This window comes from Sus scrofa, chromosome 4, assembly GCF_000003025.6.
Source record: "Sus scrofa isolate TJ Tabasco breed Duroc chromosome 4, Sscrofa11.1, whole genome shotgun sequence".
In the NCBI taxonomy this organism is placed as follows: Eukaryota; Metazoa; Chordata; class Mammalia; order Artiodactyla; family Suidae; genus Sus; species Sus scrofa.
In genome coordinates this window covers 115,794,810-115,816,912 of record NC_010446.5, presented here as the reverse complement: position 1 = coordinate 115,816,912, position 22,103 = coordinate 115,794,810, and the positions used below count along the sequence as shown (strand labels likewise).

The 22,103-nt window shown below is 32.8% G+C and overlaps 1 protein-coding gene across 1 annotated transcript in view; it reads right to left on the bottom strand.

Annotated features, from left to right (window-relative positions):
* The window catches only part of COL11A1 (collagen type XI alpha 1 chain), a 203,299-nt gene that overhangs the window by 24,767 nt on the left and 156,429 nt on the right, over nucleotides 1-22,103 (bottom strand). The window contains 9 exon segments of the mRNA XM_001929372.7: nucleotides 9,883-9,936; nucleotides 11,505-11,558; nucleotides 12,263-12,316; nucleotides 12,610-12,717; nucleotides 13,316-13,338; nucleotides 13,341-13,368; nucleotides 18,575-18,628; nucleotides 19,854-19,907; nucleotides 21,601-21,654. Of these exon segments, the coding sequence (XP_001929407.6) occupies nucleotides 9,883-9,936; nucleotides 11,505-11,558; nucleotides 12,263-12,316; nucleotides 12,610-12,717; nucleotides 13,316-13,338; nucleotides 13,341-13,368; nucleotides 18,575-18,628; nucleotides 19,854-19,907; nucleotides 21,601-21,654 (483 nt within the window).

Below are 22,103 nucleotides of genomic sequence, written 5' to 3'. Positions count from 1 at the left end.
ATCTATCTGGACAAAACTCTACTTAAAAGAGACACGTGCACCCGCATGTTCATTGCAGCACTATTCACAATAGCCAGGACATGGAAACAACCCAAATGTCCATCAACAGATGATTGGCTTTGGAAGATGTGGTATATATACACAATGGAATACTACTCAGCCATAAAAAAGAATGACATCATGCCATTTGCAGCAACATGGATGGAACTAGAGACTTCATACTGAGTGAAATGAGCCAGAAAGACAAAGACAAATACCATATGATATCACTTATAACTGGAATCTAATATCCAGCACAAATGAACATCTCCTCAGAAAAGAAAATCATGGACTTGGAAAATAGACTTGTGGCTGCCCGACAGGAGAGGGAGGGAGTGGGAGGGATTAGGAGCTTAAGCTTATCAGACACAACTTGGAATAGATTTACAAGGAGATCCTGCTGAGTAGCATTGAGGACTTTGTCTAGATACTCATGTTGCAACAGAACAAAGGGTGGGGGAAAAAATGTACACATGTAAGGATAACTTGATCCCCTTGCTGTACAGTGGGAAAAAAAAAATTAAAAAAAAATTTAAAAAAAATTTTAAAAATTAAAAAAAAGAATTCTCTTGCTATAGAATTGTTATTAAATTTAAATGATGTAACACATGTAAAAGTATTTTGTGCACTTCCCGATATAGCAGTATCAAATACAGCTGTGGAACCTGTTGGTGAAGAGCCTAAAGCCTGGGCTCAGACGTCCTGGCTTTAAATCCTGGCTCTGTCATCAACTGGCTTTGTGCTCTTTGGCAATTACATACCCTTGACAGATTCAGTTTATTTCTCCACAAAATGTGGATTATAATAGTAGGTATCTCTCAGCATCATCATAAGAATTCAATAAGCTGATAAATATAAATGGTGTATAACAGTACCTGAGAATAAAAACAAGGTAAATAGTTCTTTTTATCGCTATTGCCAAAATTCTTAGATATTGTTATTCTATATAAATTCTTTTTTTTTTTTTTTTTTTTTTTTTTTTTTTTTTTGCTGTTGTTGTTGTTGCTATTTCTTGGGCCGCTCCCGCGGCATATGGAGGTTCCCAGGCTAGGGGTTGAATCGGAGCTGTAGCCACCGGCCTACACCAGAGCCACAGCAACGCGGGATCCGAGCCGCGTCTGCAACCTACACCATAGCTCACGGCAACGCCGGATCATTAACCCACTGAGCAAGGGCAGGGACTGAACCCGCAACCTCATGGTTCCTAGTCGGATTCGTTAACCACTGCGCCACGACGGGAACTCCCTATATAAATTCTATTGAAGTATTTTCACCTTGGTGGCAACTCAAGAGTCAGGTCAAACAGAACTGACTTTTAAAATACACTTATAGACACCATGTCAACAAATTACTTTTTCCGTATATACTGTTTATAGTATCTACAAAATATGAACTCTATGTTTGAAACTACTTGTTTTAACTGGAAAAGTGAAAATCAGCTAAAAATGTATTGTGTGATATGATCCTGTAATGTATCAGCTCTTGAAATTTAACATTCAGATTTCCTTCTTACATTTACATAGTCATCTGTGAAACATGACACTTGACATTTTTAGCCTTGTAACAAGCATTTAGAAAATAATCACTTGTGTTACATAACACACAATGTTCAAAGTTTCAAAGAACACATTTTTTCAACCTAGAAATATACTACCATTCCTACTGTATCTAAAATTTGCTCTTACCCATTACACTGAGTCTTTGCTATTTTTACTTGTTATTTCATAGAAATCTTTCACATCAGCGCAAACAAGGCATTTGGTTTGATAGCTCAATATAGTAAGAGTGCTTTTGGCCTCATTATAATGGGCTACACAATATATATATTCATAATAAATTTACTCTAAAACATATGAAAGTTACAATTGTATTGTACAATTTGTATTTAATTTCCAGTATTTAGCTGATTTTTATTATTACTTAACAAATATTAAAATTCAATCTGAATCTTAATTGTGGTGAAAATTTCTGCACAGATTCAGAATAAAGACAGAAATTTTAAAAAGAAACTTGATCTCTAAGCAACTGTAGTTCATGTTTCTCCAGACTCCCTTGTTTTCCATGTGTTTACTTCAATTTTTGTTGTGAATTGTCCTCAGAATCGTGAACTGAGATTGAGGGTGCAGGTTGGGGAGAGTAATAGAGATGGTATTAATTGAGGAAAATAAGGAGAGGCAGGAGGATGACTTTCTTTCAGATGCTCTATTAATATTCAAATGGTAGATACACGCTAGTTTTCCATATAGTCTTTTAAATACATTTAAAACGAGTATCAAGCACCTTAGCAAACTCAGAAAGTTCTGTGGACTCATTTATCTCTGAGTCAATAAATGCACCATTAAAATTATTTTCTCAATATCTTCACCCTAACTTCATTTATTATGAGGCGTTCATTGTGCCTCAACCCAAAGATATGAAATGTATAAATTCTGTACAGTCCCTTGAGGCAGCAGCAATTAGGTAACAATAATATAGGCATAAAACAAGTGTATCTTTTGAATTTCGTACTATTTATGCGAGACAATTCTGTATAGAAGTATAAGCTTCAAATATTTCTTAATGTTAAAGAGTTGAGTCATATTTTGGTATGCAGATGGTAACTAGATTTATTGTGGTGATTATTTTGTAATGTATAAAATATCAAATCATTGTGTTGTACAGTGAAACCAATGCAATAAGTCAATTATACTTCAATTAAAAATATTTTGGTGTGATGTTTAAAATATTAACCTATTCAAAGAAGGTAAAACAGCCATAATGCCTACTATTTGGGGAATGGAAATTATGAGATTCAACTGAATAAAAAACTTTTTCTTATTCTGTGAAAGTTTTTCCTTATTTAATACCCCAAAAAGGTATGGGGTATTAATCTCATGACTGCATTTACATATTAGCTTTACAGAACAGAAGATTGATAAATATTTGACTTTACAAGAAGCAAGTCATCAATTGTTTTAAAAAGTAACAAAAAATATTGCTTTTATTGCAAGGGAGAAAAGAAAATCTGAGTTTGAAAAACCTAAAGAATTTAAATACAAACTACCACACAGCCACAAAATTGTGATTCGATTGAAAGTTTCGTCATCCCAAAAGGATTTCTTTCCTGTTTGAATGAATGTCTGAGGTCCATCATAGTGGAAATCCACATTAAATGGTTTTACTCTATTCTTTTATGTCATTTTTCCAATTTTCATTTATTCTTTATATTTTTTCCAGATGGTGCACATTTTTTTTTACAGAAAAACTAGGATGAAAACAGATGACTTTTTTTTTTCTAAAAGAAGAGGAAGTTTCCTTTGAAAAATATTATTAATGCCTATGAACAATTTTTTTTTTTTTAGCTGTGCCCGTGACATGTGCAAGTTTCTGGGCCAGGATTGAACCCATGCCATAGCAGTGACCCAAGTCAAATCACTTCAGTGACAACAACGGATCCAACATGCTGCACCATGAGAACTCCAGACAAATTTTTGTTTTAGTCATTTCTTTTTCCTATTTCTGCATAACAGAGCGAAAACGACTTAATACGGTGAATTACTTGCTATACTATCATGAAGTAATGAGTATTCTGATTGGAAAATGCCTCATAAAACATGACACAATAAAATAGGCCCTGGTTAATTTCCACCAGTAATCACTGCTTCCTGAGATTTTCCTTGCTATGAGAAATATACTTTATATGAAATACACAACGTAATCCTTCTCCACTATTTACATTTTACAATATTATTCAGGTTATTATGTTTAAGTTATTTTAGTCATCTTTAGATTTTTTTTTTTCAGAAAAAAAGACATGGAACTTGGTTTCAAACAATCATAATGATAACTTGAGTTTTAAAATTCCATGGCTATTGAAACAAACTGTACAATTTTCTGGTGCCTTAAGGAAATACACATTTATTCTCAAGTATTAAAATGCATGACAGAATGCACATGTACTACAAATGATAATTTTATTTCCCTACTTATTCAATAACCATTAGAATGTTGTTTCTCAGTATCACTGCCACTTGCAAGATTCTGATCAATATTCTATTAGGAAGGTTTATTATCATTTATTTGTAAGATTCACTCAAGAAAAACATGATAATACTTTTCAACACATTTCTATTCATTGCTACTTCTGCTATGAGATGTGATAGTAAAATTGTTATTGGTCTACTTTTGTCTTGTCTCCAATGTAGGGAAACAAAGAATAAGAGAAATGTTAATTTCCATAAGCGATATAGAAAGCTTACTTAAGATTCTAGTTTCTACATGAACTAAAGGGAAACAAATGGTAAGGCAATTCTGTATTGAATTAAATGTGTAGATCAGATATTATAATTATTGTATAGGAGTGTTTTTGCTATTTCTGCAAGGGTGGTATTACATTGATTCCTGCATCAAAGACATTGCTACACGATGGCTGAATGCAAAGGGTGGTGAAGACAGAGTCAGCAACAATTCTCACAATTCACTCTGCACCATATCCCTTTAGGCTTAGGTGCTCTGTGTTCACCTAGAGCATAAACAGAGCGACCTTACAGTTGTAAAATAAAGTTCCTAAGTAGTTATTTTTCATATATTTTAATCACATTATTATTTCTCAAACTGGTTGTAAATCGCTGTTGCTTGGCAAAGCTGTTTCATTAAATTTATATGCAGTCATCATGAATTTAATGCTTAATTTTTGGCAATAGTTTTCATAGGAAATTCCCCTAGAGTTCATGTTACATGATTTTACATGAATATACACAATAAATAAATAATACAAATACATATCAATTTCAACAGAAGCACAGTTTTTTGTACTTCTAAAATGTAATTTTATGAAGATAACTATAAATTTATGGCTAATAAACTTTCATTTCAATTTATATAACTCAGAAATTACTAGAATATCTCTCTGTCTTACCTTATATTTTATTTAGTATGTTTATTTCATTTATAAATGACGTCATAATTCAAAACCCGCATTTAATCCCCGAAGAAGAGCATCTACTGTCTGCACTCTTGATAAATCCAGATATTAGATGTTGTGGTAATGGATATACATTTTATAGTTTAGTCTTCACTCCATCTTGGAAAATAGTTATGGTGTCCACTTTATAAATGAGAAAACTGAGATGCTAAGCAATTAACTTGTTCTAAGTCATACTTCTAGGTAGCAAAACATGGATTTGAACTCAGGTCTGTCTGATTCTAATGCAACAGCATTTGGGACTACTTTGTGCTGACAGTAAGCTATGAGGAATGGCAGCTTATAGGCTGAAAAGACCTAAGTAAATAAGCTGTATTTCTATCTTTCCAGCTAAGCCACCAAATATTTTATTTTAGGTTAAGGTAGAGCTCTTGACTAAATTAACTGGTTTGGCTGGTTGCATTTCAGAAGAATGCAAGCATTAATTCTAGTGTTAAATCAGAGTAAATTATAGTTTTAATAATAAGGACTGTTGAAACTAGAGTAATCTTTTATACTGTTAAGCTGTATTTTACTCTGACAAAGGAAAAAGATTATTGTGTAAAACAAAGCAAGCCAATTAAACCTGCCAATCTATCCAATCCTAATACAGAACACAATTTAACACATTGTATTACATATCGCTTAGGTTAGATTTAATGATGCCACATTTTAAAAGAGGATAATCTGCATCATATTACTCAATTGGGCTGACCTAAGGTTGATTTTTCTTCTAAATCAAAATGGATGTAAAGAGCTTTGTAAGCAATGCATAGTAGTCATCACCATTCTCAAATCATTAATAATTCATGGACAGAAAGTATTCTAATTTTGTTTACAAACTGACTAGAGTGGAATAAAAATAGCTTATCATATTTGTAAAAAAATGTCTTTTTAAAAATGGGAGGCTAGAACTCTCTAAAATTTTTGATGAGATAATTTTAAAATAATTTATCGAAATTCAAAAAGGGGAACTCCACTAAAGAATTTTGAGTTATACTAAAGAAAAAGATGATACAGGGAATGAATCAGTTAAGGACTTTAATATCTTAGTCTCTCAAAATACAAATGTATAACTTCCTACATATCATTTGCAACTATTGCAATTTTATTTTCCCCAGAGAAATGACTACCACTCTAAATTTAATTAATCACTGCCTTCATTTTTTAAATCACTTTGCCACTTATGTTTGAATACTAAACAATGCTTTCAAATTTTTTGCCTATCATATAAACAAAATTATATATTTTCTCCAGCTCAACACTATACATAGTTTCTTCTTAACATCAGGTGTTTGAGATTCATCTTATGAAGTCACACATCTGCAATACATTAATTTTCATTGCCATATAATATTTCAGTTTATGAATATATCTCAATACACATATTTATACCTATATCTCTTGGTAAAGATGTATAAGATTTTATCCAGGGCATTTACCTAGGAATGGAATTACAAGAAAGTAGGAAAAGTTCATTGTAAAATTCTACTAGGTAAAATGAACAATTTTCCTAAAGTGGTTGTGCCAATTAACTCAACAGCTGTGTGTAATAATACTCATTATTCTTATTTTTTGAAAACGTCATTTCAAACATTTGGTTGTCAGAAAAATTTTTTGTCAATTGATAGGTGTGAGTGGTATCTCCATTTCATTTTTTAGTACAATTTCACAAACTTCTATGTATCTTTTCATTTGTTTGTGGGACGTTTGTGTCAAATACGTTTCTTTCCATGTCTGTGCTGAGTTGTTTGATATTATTCTTAATTTGTAGGATATACTTAGATACTCTGGAAAATTTTTCTCTGGCAGTTTTATATATGTTAAAGGTGTTTTCTCCTGATTGGAGCTTTTCTAGTCAATGTCCTTTCAGTATTTTAGATAAACAGAAACCTTTCATTGTAATATAGTTGATACATTGATCTGTTCCATCCTAGATCACACCTATCTAACCAGAATGTATAACCAATGGTCCTAAATTTATTCTCCAATAATTTTTGCTCAAATATTTCCAAGTTTTCTATTCACAGTTTATCAAGAGAGGTTGTCTAGCCAGAAATACTAGCATAAAAGAATAATATGATTTTTCTACTCTCTAATTTTTAGCTATTTAAATTAAAGAAGAAATTTACCAATTAAATTTGCAATTTACTAATATGTAACTTAAATTTGGATTGAAAAAATCATTGGTTATTCTTCATGTTGTTAAAGCAACAAATAATTAAAATTTGTTGAGTGTATACAATATTCTTATTAATATACTATTAGTATTTTATACATTATACTACATACTATGTATTATTTATTATTATTATAATCATTTCTAATCTGTGAAAATATAACCTTACTGTTATTATAAAGATAAAGAGATTAAAAATAAGAGATTTCTGTTCTTACTTCATCTAAGCAGAAAATGCAGAGGTCCAATTCAGGTGGAAAAGGAAAGAAACACAAATACATGGACTTTCTACTACCCAACGCTGCCTCTTTGTTGTAGAACAGAATATGATCTAAATCTCTGTATATTAGTGCTAATTGTCTATGACACTGGATGGAGGTCTTTCTAGAAGTTTGCTTTACTCATTAAAAGTATAATTGTTGATAATTACACTTTCCAAAGTACTCAACACAAATATTTTCAAAACTCACTGCTATAATATAGACAAAAAGTTTGTCATATTACATTAGCAAGGTTTAAAATTAGTAAATGTGAATGGAAATATTTTGAAGGTTTGTAACCATATTGGTCGTGTCAATAGTAACTACCGCGCTGAAATGGTCAGTTTCGTAGGTAGCTTAATAGATTATATCATATCTTTAGTAGCTTTGTTTTAGATTTGTATCATATCTAATCCAAAGAGGCATGTGATATACTGGCTCATACCTAAGTTTCCTCCCTTTTTGCACGTTTCTATTCATACTCTCTAGTAAATTGTTTTTCTTATTCATGTTTTTAAAATTTCAAAATCACTTGGTTGTTTTCAAAGTGAGTAAGCCACATGATCCACCACTGCCTAGCTAAAGAAAGTAATTCATTTCATAACTCTATCACCATATGAAGATGACACATTCCAAATGGAAAGTGGTACTTACTCAAAGTTACCAAAGATTGCAAATAAATGATTTGTTTGACATATTTTAAAATAAAACTGAACTGTATAGCACTTGTTGAGATTTGCTTTAGATAATGGAATGAGCTGAAAAGCTGCCACAGATATTAATAAAATATTCAAAAAATATTTTTATATAGTTCCTCCTTTTCTAGTAGTTAGTATGCTTTGAAGGAAGGTTAAATTCCATCTGTATCAAAAACATAATAATTTATACCTATATAAGGTGATAATTTTTATGATCATAAATATGCAATAACTATTTCATAACTAAGGATAACACACTAATATGTGAATATATATTATTATTATTATTGTGCTATATGAGTTAAAAACCCTAGCTATAGTAAAATCTCTCTGAGAAACAGGATGAGTAGCTTGCCTGAGATAATACAGGTAAAAAATGATAAAGCTGGATTAAAAGTTAGGTAGTATGACTTGTCTTATTAACCACTACAATGAATAGTCTTCCATCACTTAACTGGGAGAAAGAAAAAAAATGATTTCATGTTTTCTCAGGAAAGATTTCAACCCATTTTCAAAGATATTTTATATAATTATTCTTCTGAAAGATCTGAAATAATAGAATAGACACTGATCCATCTGGAAAGTTTTAAAGGTAGTCAGACTTCAGGTGAAAATAAACAGATCTCCAGAATCATGTTACACTTTGTAATTACTTTCTAAGAGTAACAGCCCAATTATTCTTAGATACATTTTTGGGACTTTTTTTTTTTTTTAAAATACCATGATTGTGCTTCGGGGCTGCTAACAAATTGAAACAAATAAACAAAATAATAATAGTAATAATAATAATGAGAAAGAGGAAGAGGAGGAGAGAGGTAAAAAAAGGCACTTGGTCACTGAAAACAAAACTGTGTTCAGAGAAAATATTTAGTATAAACTAAGTTTATTTCTGGTCAAGAGAAACGCTTTAAATATTGACTCAAATTTGCATCCTGAGAGACAGAATTAAAACCTGTTCACTCTGTGTATATGAGGATATGTAGTGTGGAAATCTTCCTAAATAAAGCTACCATCAGAAAACAGGAATGGCCCCAACTGCTCTGTGCCTTTGGATTACTGACCTGGAAATGAGTCTATGAAATATGCTTTGATGTTTAGCAGATATTTTGTTCATGGATATGCTGGAAAATAGACTAAAGGAGGTTCAAGAGAACACTGTATTTTGGTGGAAGTTCAGAAAGAAGCGGGTCAACAGGATTGTTTTATTATAAAAACAGTATGATAATAGCAAAAAGGCAATACAATAAATCTCCTAGTGTCCACTGTAGCCAACATTTTAAACAAGATCTTTTTATGTATATTTTACTATAGTTCTTTGTTAAAATCTTGCCATTGTTTCCAAATCAGAAAGCAATCTAACATTATTGCCAATTCCCGAACTCACCCTGTTGATACTGCATTCAGATTTTTATAATGTTTTCAACAAGTGGTGGACTTTGAACAACCCATCTCCCTGTGGTACACCATGACCTGACGTTCAGGATATCAGCAGAGGGTTTTACAAGAGCCTACAGCCTTCATACAGTGAAGGAGATCGAAACACAGAGAAGTGGGAAACTAATTTTCATTGTGACAGATTAAATCTGTCAATTAAAGTGTGTTCTAATTTAATAAGAATTTTGACAAATGTAAGAAGTCAATCTCTAGGCCTTATACGTTTCAGCACCATTTAATGGTTTGCCTACATCTTACATACATTACATAAATGTATACGCATAATGGATAATGAGTAGATGTTTCAAATAAAGAATTTTTAAAACTTACCCTTTTTCCAGGAGGACCTGGTGGGCCAGCCTCACCAGATGGACCAGGAGGACCCTATAAAATGTGAACAGCTTTTAAGCAATTGAGTATTATTTTAGAGCCCCCAGCACTGTTCAAAATCTGGACTGAAACCAACTTTCTTTCTTCATTTCTCTGCATCTATCTTCCCTGGAAAATCTCAGCCCTGTTTCAGATACCTAAACTTCCTCCACATATCTATAATTAGAGCTGGTAAATTCATCTGGAAAACTTCTTCATAGCTGGAAAAGAGTGAATTGAATTCCGTCTCCTTAAAACTTTTTAAAGTGCTACTTCATATCTGACAAGCATCCAATAGCTAAACTAATTAATGGAATCATATGGTTAATAACTCTATTCCTATCACAGACATTTGTGAAACCAAAAACCTATTACTTCTAATTCCCTCTTGTGCGACATTAGCATTTTAAGCCCAGGGGTATGTGACATGCTGAGATATGACTGCATGAGCCTTAGCTACACAGAATAAGCCTGTATCTCTTTGCACACACCCAGTAGGTATGGCTCTAGGGACAAAGTTAAGTTAGTAGTGCAGTTTGTCTTTGGCTCCTACTTAAGTTAGTGCCTTCCTTCACTTGTTCCCTAAATAACCACATGTGGCCAAAGCCCCCTAAATATTTCCCAAATTAAAAATAAAGAATAGCCCAGTAATGCTGAGTTCATTCAGGTTAGTACTTGAAATAATTCATGGTAACCCCAGGTGATAACCTGGTTTTCTTCATTGAAGTTGTACTTGTTTTTTTTTTTTTTTTTCTTTTTAGGGCTACACCTATGGCACATAGAAGTTCCTAGTCTAGGTTGAATTGGAGCTGCAGTTGCCAGCCTACACCACAGTCACAGCAATGCAGGATCCAAACCACATCTGCAACCTACTCTATAGTTTGTGGCAATGCAGGATCCTTCAGCTACTGAGCGAGGCCAAAATGGACCCTGCATGGTGGGGGACGCTATGTCAGATTCTTAACCCACTGAGCCACAGTAGAACTCCTAAGCCTTACTTGTGTTTTTAAAATGACTTTTCATGTAACACAAATGGAGAGCTAGATGTACCTGATGTACTATGACAAAATCATTAGCACGATATGAGTGCAGTTTTTATTATAAAGACTTTGCTTACTTTTTTTTTTTTTTGCTTTTGTTTTTTTAGGGCTGCACCTACAGCATATGGAGGTTCCCAGTCTAGGGGTCCAATCAGAGCTACAGCTGCTGGCCTATGCCACAGCCACAGCCACGTCGGATCTGAGCCGCGTCTTTGACCTACACTACAGCTCAGGGCAATGTTGGATCCTTAACCCACTGAGCGATGCCAGGGATTGAACCTACAAACTCATGGTTCCCAGTCAGATTAGTTTCTGCCACACCATGACGGGAACTTCCTGCTAATATTTCTTAAATCACATAAAGTAGGAAACATTCATGTAAGATTGGCTTTAAACTGGAATTCAAATATAACAGATAATTCATCCAGAAAAAAATGTGTACATGTATAGCTATACTTTTGAAAGTCTGACTATTTCTGATTATTTCTTTTAAAGTGTCTTGCGACGATGCACAGATTAAATTTAAAAAGTGAGCTTACTTACTGGTTGACCAGGATCTCCATCCTCACCCTTGTCACCACCAACACCATCTTGACCCTATGATGGACAACAGAAAATGAACCCAGGAATTTCTCATTACTGATTTACTTTTACCAGAAAAAAAAAAAAAAAAAGATACAATGTACGGTCTTAGTCCTTGAGATACATTATTACCAGCGAGACAAATAAAAAAAGTATTACTATATTCTTTCAGTTTTTAAGGATTATAGTATCCCAGTCTTTCTATAAAATCTATGAAATTGTTACCACAACAAGCTTAAAATATAGATTGTTCTTAATATACGGGAAAGAAAGGGTGTAATTAGTATACAAGTACAGTGTATCCTTTCACCATGAACAAATATGGTGCAGTTTTGTTATTTTTGTTTGTTTGTTTGTTTTTGTGTGTTTTTTTTTTTTTTGGTGCCATTTGAGAGAGGATTTGCATTTTAGAAGAGATAGGTAAGAGCAAAAGTCCTATAATTTAAAAAAATTGTATACTGTTACTTGAATGATTAGCATGTACAACCCAACAAGGTCTGGAAAACTAACCCAATGAAGAGAGAATAATAATGCAACACAGTTTAATAGTTTCCAGATGCATGGAGTTTTATAGTGGTAGTTGTGACTAAATTTATATTTTCCTTTTCTTCTCATTTTGGGGATCCGCTTAAGTAATTAGAATTTTCTTTCATTATCAACAATAGAGATCCTAGGAACCTCCCTACCAAAATAATTCCTTTGTTTCCCACGATACTTACTGCAGGGCCAGGTTCCCCAGGAGGACCAGGATCTCCAGGAAACCCAACAGGACCCTAAAACAATATTTTTAAAGGAAAAGGAAAATAAGTGAAAAATATTTTTATAAAGTCATGATATCCTGAAGTCTAAGCAATAAGCTCATGGTAAAACCATAAGAGAATATCTCCTTTCTCCTGCTAGGAAAATTTTTAAAAATTAAATGAATGGAGAATGCTTATCAACATATCAAACGATGAAAAGTCAGCTTCACCAGCTATGGGGTAATGGCTCACGATTTCTGGTCTAAGAAAAGCTCCAAAGTGGCCTGGACATAGACGCCACTTTATAGAGGACTGAGGTCACTTACCGGGTTACCCTTAGGGCCGTCGTCACCAGGTGGTCCCTTAGCACCTGGAGGTCCAGCAGCGCCAGGTGGACCAGCTTCTCCTTTCTCTCCTCTTTCTCCTTTGGGACCCTGCACAATGTAAGCAAAGGAAGGATTATCTTACAAGCTTTAAGCCAGAGTTTCTTAACCTTGGCATGTTAGGTCACACACTTCTCCGCTATAGGAGACTGTCTTGTGCATTGCAAGATGCTTAACACACCCAGATCTCCACTTCTTAGATGCCAGCAGATACCATTTCTCCAAGTGTAACAACCAAAATGTCTCCTGATATGTAACATCTTTCCTGGGAGTCAAAATCAGTCTGTCTAAACCCACTGAAGTTAGACTAATATAATCCTCATACAATTCATAAATGTTTATTTGAGGTAGCAGGTTTATTGGTTTCTTTTGTGGACAGTCCACTGTGAAAAAAAAATACATACAATAAAGACCTTATAATTTGAATATTCCAACTTGATTTTTTTTCAATCTCTGCATGAATAAGAATATGCAGGAGATAGATAAAATTATTACACAAAAAGGTACTGCATTTGTGATGATTTTTAATGGGTTGGAAAGGAAAGCAAACAACCAAATCACAGTTAGGAATTAAGTTACATGTTTAAAATACTCTGAAAGAAATAACCTGAGCCATAACACGGTGCATTGACAACAAGGCAGTACTTACACCTGTGCCTGCTTCCCCAGGGGCCCTGGATTTCCTGCTTCTCCAGGTTCACCCTATAAAGAAGGGATCAAATGAGTATCAAAACACAGAAACAATGCTTTACACTCTTGTAAAACTGCCGCTGGTGACCACCATACCGTTTTAAACTAGCCCTTAACTCATTACATTGCTTGAAAGGCAGTGGACAACTTTGAGAAAAAGAAGGATCTTTTTCTATTATGGACCTCATTTTTTTTTTTTTTTTGACCTTTTAGGACCACACCTATAGTATATGGAATTTTCCAGGCTAGGCATTGAATCAGAGCTACAGCTGCCAGCCTCCAACCACAGCCACAGCAATGTGGGATCCGAACCGTCTCTGCGACCTACACCACAGGTCACGGCAACGCCAGATCCTTAACCCACTGAGCGAGGCCAGGGATAGAACCTGCATCCTCATGGATGCTAGTCAGATTTGTTTCAGCTGAGCCACAATGGGAACTCCCTGGACCTTAGTATTTTTATTTCTCAAGTGAGGAAACAGAACAATGTAAGCTGGTTGCTATAATTCTCATCAGTTAGTTAACAACCAGATCATTAATCCAAGTTCCTACCACACACACAAAACAGGCATTTGCAAGCTTCCTAAAAATTGTGAGTGCTGCATCAATATGCATATTATAGTTCAGTTTATGGATTAAACAATGTCAAGTTTTTTACTAAAATATGAATTTATCTTTATTATAACAACCAAATAATTTGATAGTCTTCTGATAATCCTCTAAAATATATTTAGTAGAGGTCTAAAGAGGTCTACAGCAAAGATATAAACAAATAAAAAAGACTATTTATAAGATACATATAAGTATTGGGTACTAATTAGAACTGCTCTTTTGAAGGATATGTATATTACGAATTTGATACTCTTTATGACCTCCTTGTGTAGATGTGGATGGATATTTTCTGCCTTAGAGGAATAATGAATAAACTTCCTAGACTAGTAGGTTTTCATTATGAAAGTCCACTACTAACTCTTCACACTTAGAGATGCATACAAACATAATCTTCTATTCAAGTAATCATCCAAGTGAAATAACAGTACATCCATGTACCATGTTTCTACACAAAACTAGTACTAGAAACTGTGAAGTGAAAATTGTTCTAAAATTTTTAAAAATGTGAGGCATGCCTAATTTCCTTGAATTGTTAACTCAGCTATTTCCAAGATTCCTGGCATAAATCCACTGGTAATGAATTGGTTTGAAATGTATACAAACAAATTTCAGAGGAAAGACTATGTTGTATCCATAATTTCTTACTCTTTGAGAATAGGTACATAACTTTTTTTATCTGCAAATGAGGGAAGATAACGAGTACTTTCTAGAAATGTATTAGTATCGTTATTATGTGTAAATTATTTCTCTCTCAACATGAGTAGGAAATATTTCCAATAACCTTGAATAAACTTTACAAGTAAAATACTGCATTTGCCTTATTTTCAAAGCAATGAATCATTCATCTATCCCAGTATGATGGAATAATACATAAGTGATATTTTATAAGCCATTATTCTCATCTTTGAAAAAACTTAAGCAGTATGCCATTCAAATCAACTGTAAAATGTCCATATTAAATTCTTTACACATGGAATATACACATTATACTGCATACCCTCACTTCGATGTAGAATTTAAAATAGCCAAATTCACACAGAGAGTAGAATGGTGGTCACCAGGTGTTGGAGAGTGGGGGCCACAGGGAGAAGTTGGACAAAGGGGTACCAAATTTCAGATACTCAAGTAAGTTCTGGAGATGTAATATACAGCAATGTGACTATACCTAACAATATTGTATTGTGTTTTTGAACTTTGTTAACAGGGCAGATCTTAAGAGTTATCGCACAATCAAAAAAAAAATAACTATTTGATGTGATTATGTTAATTACCTTTAGTGTGGGGGTCATTTCAATATATATATTAAATATCAATTATAAAAATACACAATTTTGGTGAATTATATCTCAATAAAGCTAGGGAAAAGGAAATACAGGAAATCTACTAAGTACAAAATGTTTTCTTATGTTCCACCTTAACTCTCAGTGATATCATGGAAGGTGAAACTAGAGGGGAAATAACTGCATACTTTATATTTTGTATTGATCTGTGGGATTTCATTTTTTTTCCTTTCTAATCCCTGCTCATCATAAAGTTAAGTAGATTCTGAAAGATGTATTTCCATTTGTTTGGTTTTTCTTTTAATGGAGAAGAGATAGGAGTAAATAATTGTCAAAACTTCAAAGACAATTGTCAAACTTTGACAATTGTCAAACTTCAAAGACAAATTTTAACAAAAAATCCCCTCATTTTGAGAGCAATTCATTAAGTCTTTTGTCTCTAGAATACAAAGAAAAATTACCTTTTTGTATATTAGAAACAAATGTGCACCATAGCAATTATTTAAGATGAAATTAACATTAACTAAAAAGGTCCTATTTTAAATCTTTTTAAAGGGGATGAAACAAAATCACAATAAAGAAATAAAACACTGCAACAAGACAACATTCTATCAAATCTTTATGTCTAGTATCAACAAAGTGTGTTTATTCTAAATAATAATAATTGATCTACAACAATATAAATTCTATGAAGAGCACTGACATAAAAAGGAAGTGCTAGATTATAAATTTGTTGTTACTTATGTAACCATTTTATCCCATGCTATAACGCACTTATTCACGTTAAAGCTCCCTTCAGAAGGGACAGCAAATCACTCTGTATGCCTGAAGTCATAAAATATGCATTAATTTTTAAGGTAATGTTCTGATATGTTTTCTTGTTTTAATGAAAACATGAAAGTACAAAATCCATCAATAGCAAATCTATGTTATATGGAAAACAAGTTAAACTTATTCAAGCAAAGTGCAGCATGACTAAAGTATTTTAGCTTTTCTTTTCTTTTTTCATTGAATTAATGACTGGGAATAAATTTTCCAAAATAGAAATGGGGAAGCATTCAGACAGAATCAGAGCTGATGTCAGAGTCTGTAATCCATACCGAAGTTTATTTTCCTAGATTCTGAAGGAAAAAATGAAATTAGGATTTTATTTCTATCCTACTGTCACATAGAAGTTTTTTTAAATAAAGAAAAAACAAAACTATTTTTTTTTTGGTATAAAAATTTAGAATCAGGTAAGTTTTATTGTAAGAAGTCGAACACCATCCTGATTGACTGAATTATTCTATTAAGATTCAAAATTGGCAAGGGATTTACCAAATAGGCTTTAAACAAATGGAAACGGTATGGAAGGGGAGTTTCCGAAAACTCCAACCATCTGGCATCCATGTTTATCTTCAAGAGTAACACAAAGGATAAAACCATAAAAAAAGCAACTCAAGTACTTAAAACTGTTCCCACTGCACCCCAAAGCTTTAGGAAACAAATAAAATCAGCCAAAAAGGCCTATTAAATGGATTTTAGAATTTGCTGTCTCGACAGAAAATTAAAATTAGAGACTAATTTGGTCTCTGGTCTATCTGGTCAGCATTAGAGTCAAAAAAGGAGGCTGCAATGGTGAAGAAAGAGGAAAAGTATGGGTTATATTTTCCCTTTTTAGTCAGTTACAACAACCAATCTTCATCTGTCTACTGCTGTGTGACCATCAGAGAGCAACTGTCTCTTCTGCTACTCTTCCTATTATAACTGAACTCAACAAAAAAATTCTTTCAATTCTACTCTCGACTTAATCTGCATTTTTCAACACAAAACTTTAAATAGAAGAATATAAACAAAAAGTTGATCAATGAAAACAACTAGACTGTTTATGCAGTAAGAATTAGATAATAACTTTTACATATTTATATTTGGCAATTTAGAAACTATTAAAATAATCACATAAAACTGTATGTGTTCCAATATTTTGAATTATAATCAAAATACTAGAATATTGGTGTTGAGAAGAAATAAACATCAAAATATATACTCAACCTATTACATTTCTTTTTCTGAAAGCTAAATCCTTTAAGATAAATGAATGAGTAAAAGATATGTCAAAATTTCTGAAACTAAACAACAGAAATTATTTTCACAATTAGAACAAGTCTATACCTCTGATATTTATTAACAAAACTGAAGCAAACCCAAGAAATTTCTAAATTTTTTTCACTGCATAATATTTTATGGTATGAAATTTTATTTCCATCTCTCAAAAGTGATAAATAATTTTTGTAAATAAAGCAAATATCAATGTTAATTTTCTTGAAAATTCTTTTAAGAAATGAGAATGAATGCCCAAATAACAAAATGGAGAATCATTTCGACATTGTCATAAAAAGGAAGAGCAGATATTTTAAATAAAATCATGTTCATGAAAAAAGGAAGCTATTTTGAGCCCAGATATTATGGCACATGCCAACTATTTTGAAAAGTGCCAGAGACAGGTCAAGTATTACTAATGAAAGTGTAATTCCAAATATGACAAAATGAATGTTTAATTCTTTTGTAATGTGAAGGATTCTCTTTTCCCTTTTAAGTCAGCTAAATCGACCAGTATCTTCTATTTTCAGTAATGAATTTGCTAGAGATACAGTCTAGTCAAACATACCTGAGTTAGAGTGGATCCTGATTTAGTCACTTCTAATGACAAAACCTTGATGAAGTTACTAAAATGTTCTAAGATTAAGCTGACTTAGCTTAAAAATATGAATAATAATAAGAAGAAGATCATCATCATGGAGGAGTTGCGTTGATTAAAGGAAATAATCCATGTATGCCACTCAGAATCATATCTGGCAATTAAAAATGTGATATCGGGAGTTCCTGTCGTGGCACAGTGGTTAACGAATCCGACTAGGAACCATGAGGTTGCGGGTTCGGTCCCTGCCCTTGCTCAGTGGGTTAACCATCCGGCGTTGCCGTGAGCTGTGGTGTAGGTTGCAGACGCGGCTCGGATCCCGCGTTGCTGTGGCTCTGGCGTAGGCTGGTGGCTACAGCTCCGATTCAACCCCTAGCCTGGGAACCTCCATATGCCGCGGGAGCGGCCCAAGAAATAGCAACAATAACAACAACAACAACAACAAAAAAGACAAACGACAAAAAAAAAAAAAAAAAAGTGATATCTCTAAATCATTTTACCTTTAATTATTTAACTATTTGAGTAGATGAGCTGTGATTCATGTAACTATATGTAAAACACTTAGAATAATCAGAAGCACTTAAAATATTAGCTAATATTTTCAAAGTCCTCAGTTCTCGCTGTTTCAAACTATCACTGAAATCCTTACCTTTTCTCCAACACCACCAACTGAACCAATGGATCCTGGGGGGCCTTGTGGGCCCTGCAGTGTAGAAAAAAGAACAATTATCCTTACTCTTTTAATAAAATATAAATTTATAAAGATATATCCATGTTCTTAAAGAGAGAGAAACGTAAGCAAGAATATACCAAGTCATTTGAAAGATGGGATGAAATAATAAACCTTCTTGAGTTGTCAGATTTACTGGATAGCAAATAATTTTATTACACCGATTTTCAAATTTACCAGAATTTTGGAGATAAGGTAGGAGACTTTCTAACTCTAGTCATGTCAATTGGTAACTGGAACAAAATTTCAACCTCTCTGCCCACTGAATAGATCACAATCAGATGATGATTTTGTAGATTTTTTAGTGGATCAAAATACGACTCTAGTTAAGAATTATGTAATCCATGCAGAAAGCAATATAAACCATCTATTAGCCTTTAAATTACTTAAAGGGAATTAAAACCTAATAGCATTTTTAATACATCTGCTCTCAATCTATTTTACCCAGTGCTGGCCTGCCAGAATTAAAAGCAGGAATAACAGAAGAGCAATAAAAACAAGAATAAATGACTTGTTCTTTGTGAAAAGCAAAAGTCAAATGGAAAGAGAATATCAAAGCCTATGAATTTGTTAACAGTAAAAATAAGATAAATATGTCATTACATTTCTGTAATATTGGAACAGTGAGTCAATAATTAACTTTATACAACCATCTTTATACAATTGAGAGGAAACATTTTTTTACATGGTAAGAGGTGCATATATTATCATGCACATATTATTCTGACATAGTTTATAGAAGGAAATACAAACAAAACTTTCAGATAATAAATGCATACATAAAGGATGTTTGGAGTACTGACGGAGACCAGGACAATCCAAGTCAATTACAAACCATCTCCTCAAGCAATTGTAAGAGATAAAGGTTAAAATTGAAACAATGTAGCAACATTGAACAGTTATTACATGCAAGACACTGTACACCGAGCTGAACAAATGTGGTTCTTATAATAGAGCCAATATTTCTTACTCATCAATAAATGTACACTGAATGTATTCTGTGCCTATATTATATTCGTGGGGACTAGCTCCCTACAAAACCTGTTTCTTTTCCTGTAAAATGGAGTGAATAAATGATCCTTGAGCTCTTGCTAAACATTTAACAGTAGTATAATTAGTGTCATTATGTCTTAGACACTACCTGCCTTTAAATAATATCTAATAACTTCAAAATAATTAACATATTTGACAGTCTTACATCAGCTCCATTGGGACCTTGAGGGCCTCTTGGGCCTGGAGGACCAGGTGGACCCTGTAAGAGAAGAATATTGAGGTTTATGAAGACCAAAACTCGAATGCATTTCTGATGCTTACATTGTGAGATTAAGAAAACTAAAAAAAAAAAGTTTCAGCTGTAAAGTCACAGTCAATGAAGCATATCAGGGTTATAGGTCATTTGTGATGGATACAGTAGCATGTTAGCAAATGATTCTTTACATAGCTATGGGGAAATAAGAACTGCAGGAAGAACAATTTAATGAAACATTAGAAAAGTCCTATACAGCAGAAATTGGCACAACACTGTAAATCAATTATACTTTAACAAAAGAAAGAAAAAAAAAACTAAGAAAGTTTACTTTTTCTACCTAGTACAATGAATTAATAATATGATTAGAAATATTTCATGCTAAAATATGCTGGAATGCTAGAGTATAAAAGGAACATAATGTTGGAAAAAGAAATGGTGCTTGAGGAGACTTAAATCATTACTTCTCTATTTTTTATTTCTATATTTTGGGGGTTTTATGCCAGCCCTTAAGTTACATGTCCTGGACTTGGACTAAGATTAAAGATTTAGTTGTCTTCCTAAAACAAAGGTTCCCTCACTTGGCTGTACATTAAAATTACCTGGGGGCACTTTTTATAAAATACTGATGGCCAGAATCCTTTACTTTGAGAATCGTGATTAAATTAGTCCGTAGTGAATGCCAAGGCATTAGCACTTTTTTTAAAGGTCACAGTTTATTCTAATGTCATGGTTGACAAGCTCTCTACTATTACTTATCACCATAGGTCAGGAAGAATGTATGAATGATTCAGAGAACCATAGTAGTCATATCTGGAGAGGAACTTGCTATGTAACTGATATACTGTTTGGGCTATTAATTAGTTATTCCAGTCAGCAATGTTTATGTTCCCTGGTTTTAAGTTTATGGTCATAGTAAGAACACATTCTTCTTTGAAGAAAATAAAAATTCACAGGTAAAGATAAAAATATCAAAATGTGTATTCTGAAAGAAATAAAAATTAGGGGCAATGTTTATTTGATGGTAAAGAGAAATTAGGAAATCTATTCATCACATTTCATTAGAGATTTCAATGACCTTGACTAATTGTTTCCTGATCTAATGCTGTGCTTAATCAACAAACACATGTATTTCAAAATTTCATTTGAAATATTAAACTTAGAGCAGAAAGCCTGAATCAACAAACGCAAATTACTGTCATAGCATTCTGATTAAGACAGAAGTACTTATTAACTTAAGGATTTGTTTCAAGGTATAATTAATTTTAAATTAAGAGTTTGTTTCAAAGTATAATTAATTTTTAATACTTTGTTAATATCTGATAGTTATTTAAATCCTGGGTAACTATTAACTCTTGTTTCAGATCAAAGTCCAGAGCTAAAGACTAATAAATAACTGAAGTGTGGTAGTTTATATCACCTCAACAATACATATGCATCAGAGTAAAATATATATAGCAATATGTCAACCAAAGAATGTCATATATTATATAGCATTACTCCAAAGTGAGAAAGAGAAAAGAGGGAGAAATAGTCAAGACAGTGAGAGAGACTTCAATAGTTTGGGAAAAGAACAGAGAGGCATCAATCTGAAAAGCCACAGCCTTTATGACTATTTACTCATATTAATAAATGTTAAGAAAGATACTAGTAATGTGGAAATTCACAATATATATCGATTTAAAAAATAAAAATTTACCATGGGACCAACATCTCCATTTTCACCTTTTTCACCAGGTGGGCCTGGCAGACCCTAAGAAAATATAATAGAAAAACAATAAAAGTCATTCATGTATTTTATAATAAACATTTGGTCAATTTCTAACATAGAATTAAAAAGTAAATATAAACTTAAATAAGAACATGGAAATTAAGACTCAAACTATAATTTGTCAAAATGCTTACAACACATACTGACTACATATGATGGACTCTTAAAGCTACAATCACAAGTAAAATTTATGCTCTGCATAATATTACACTGTTTGATGTCAGTTATAAGAACTAAGTACATACTTTGGTCGAGGAATTTATGGATACTTAATCTTCTCCATATCTTCTGAGTAGTATATGGTACAACCAATATAAATTTTTTTTTGAAAAATCTCATCCCAAATTATTTTAGAGCACTTATCTAAATGAAGATTTTATAATTAGGTACAGCTTGACAAAATTTTTTTGAAAATAAATAGTCCATCCAAT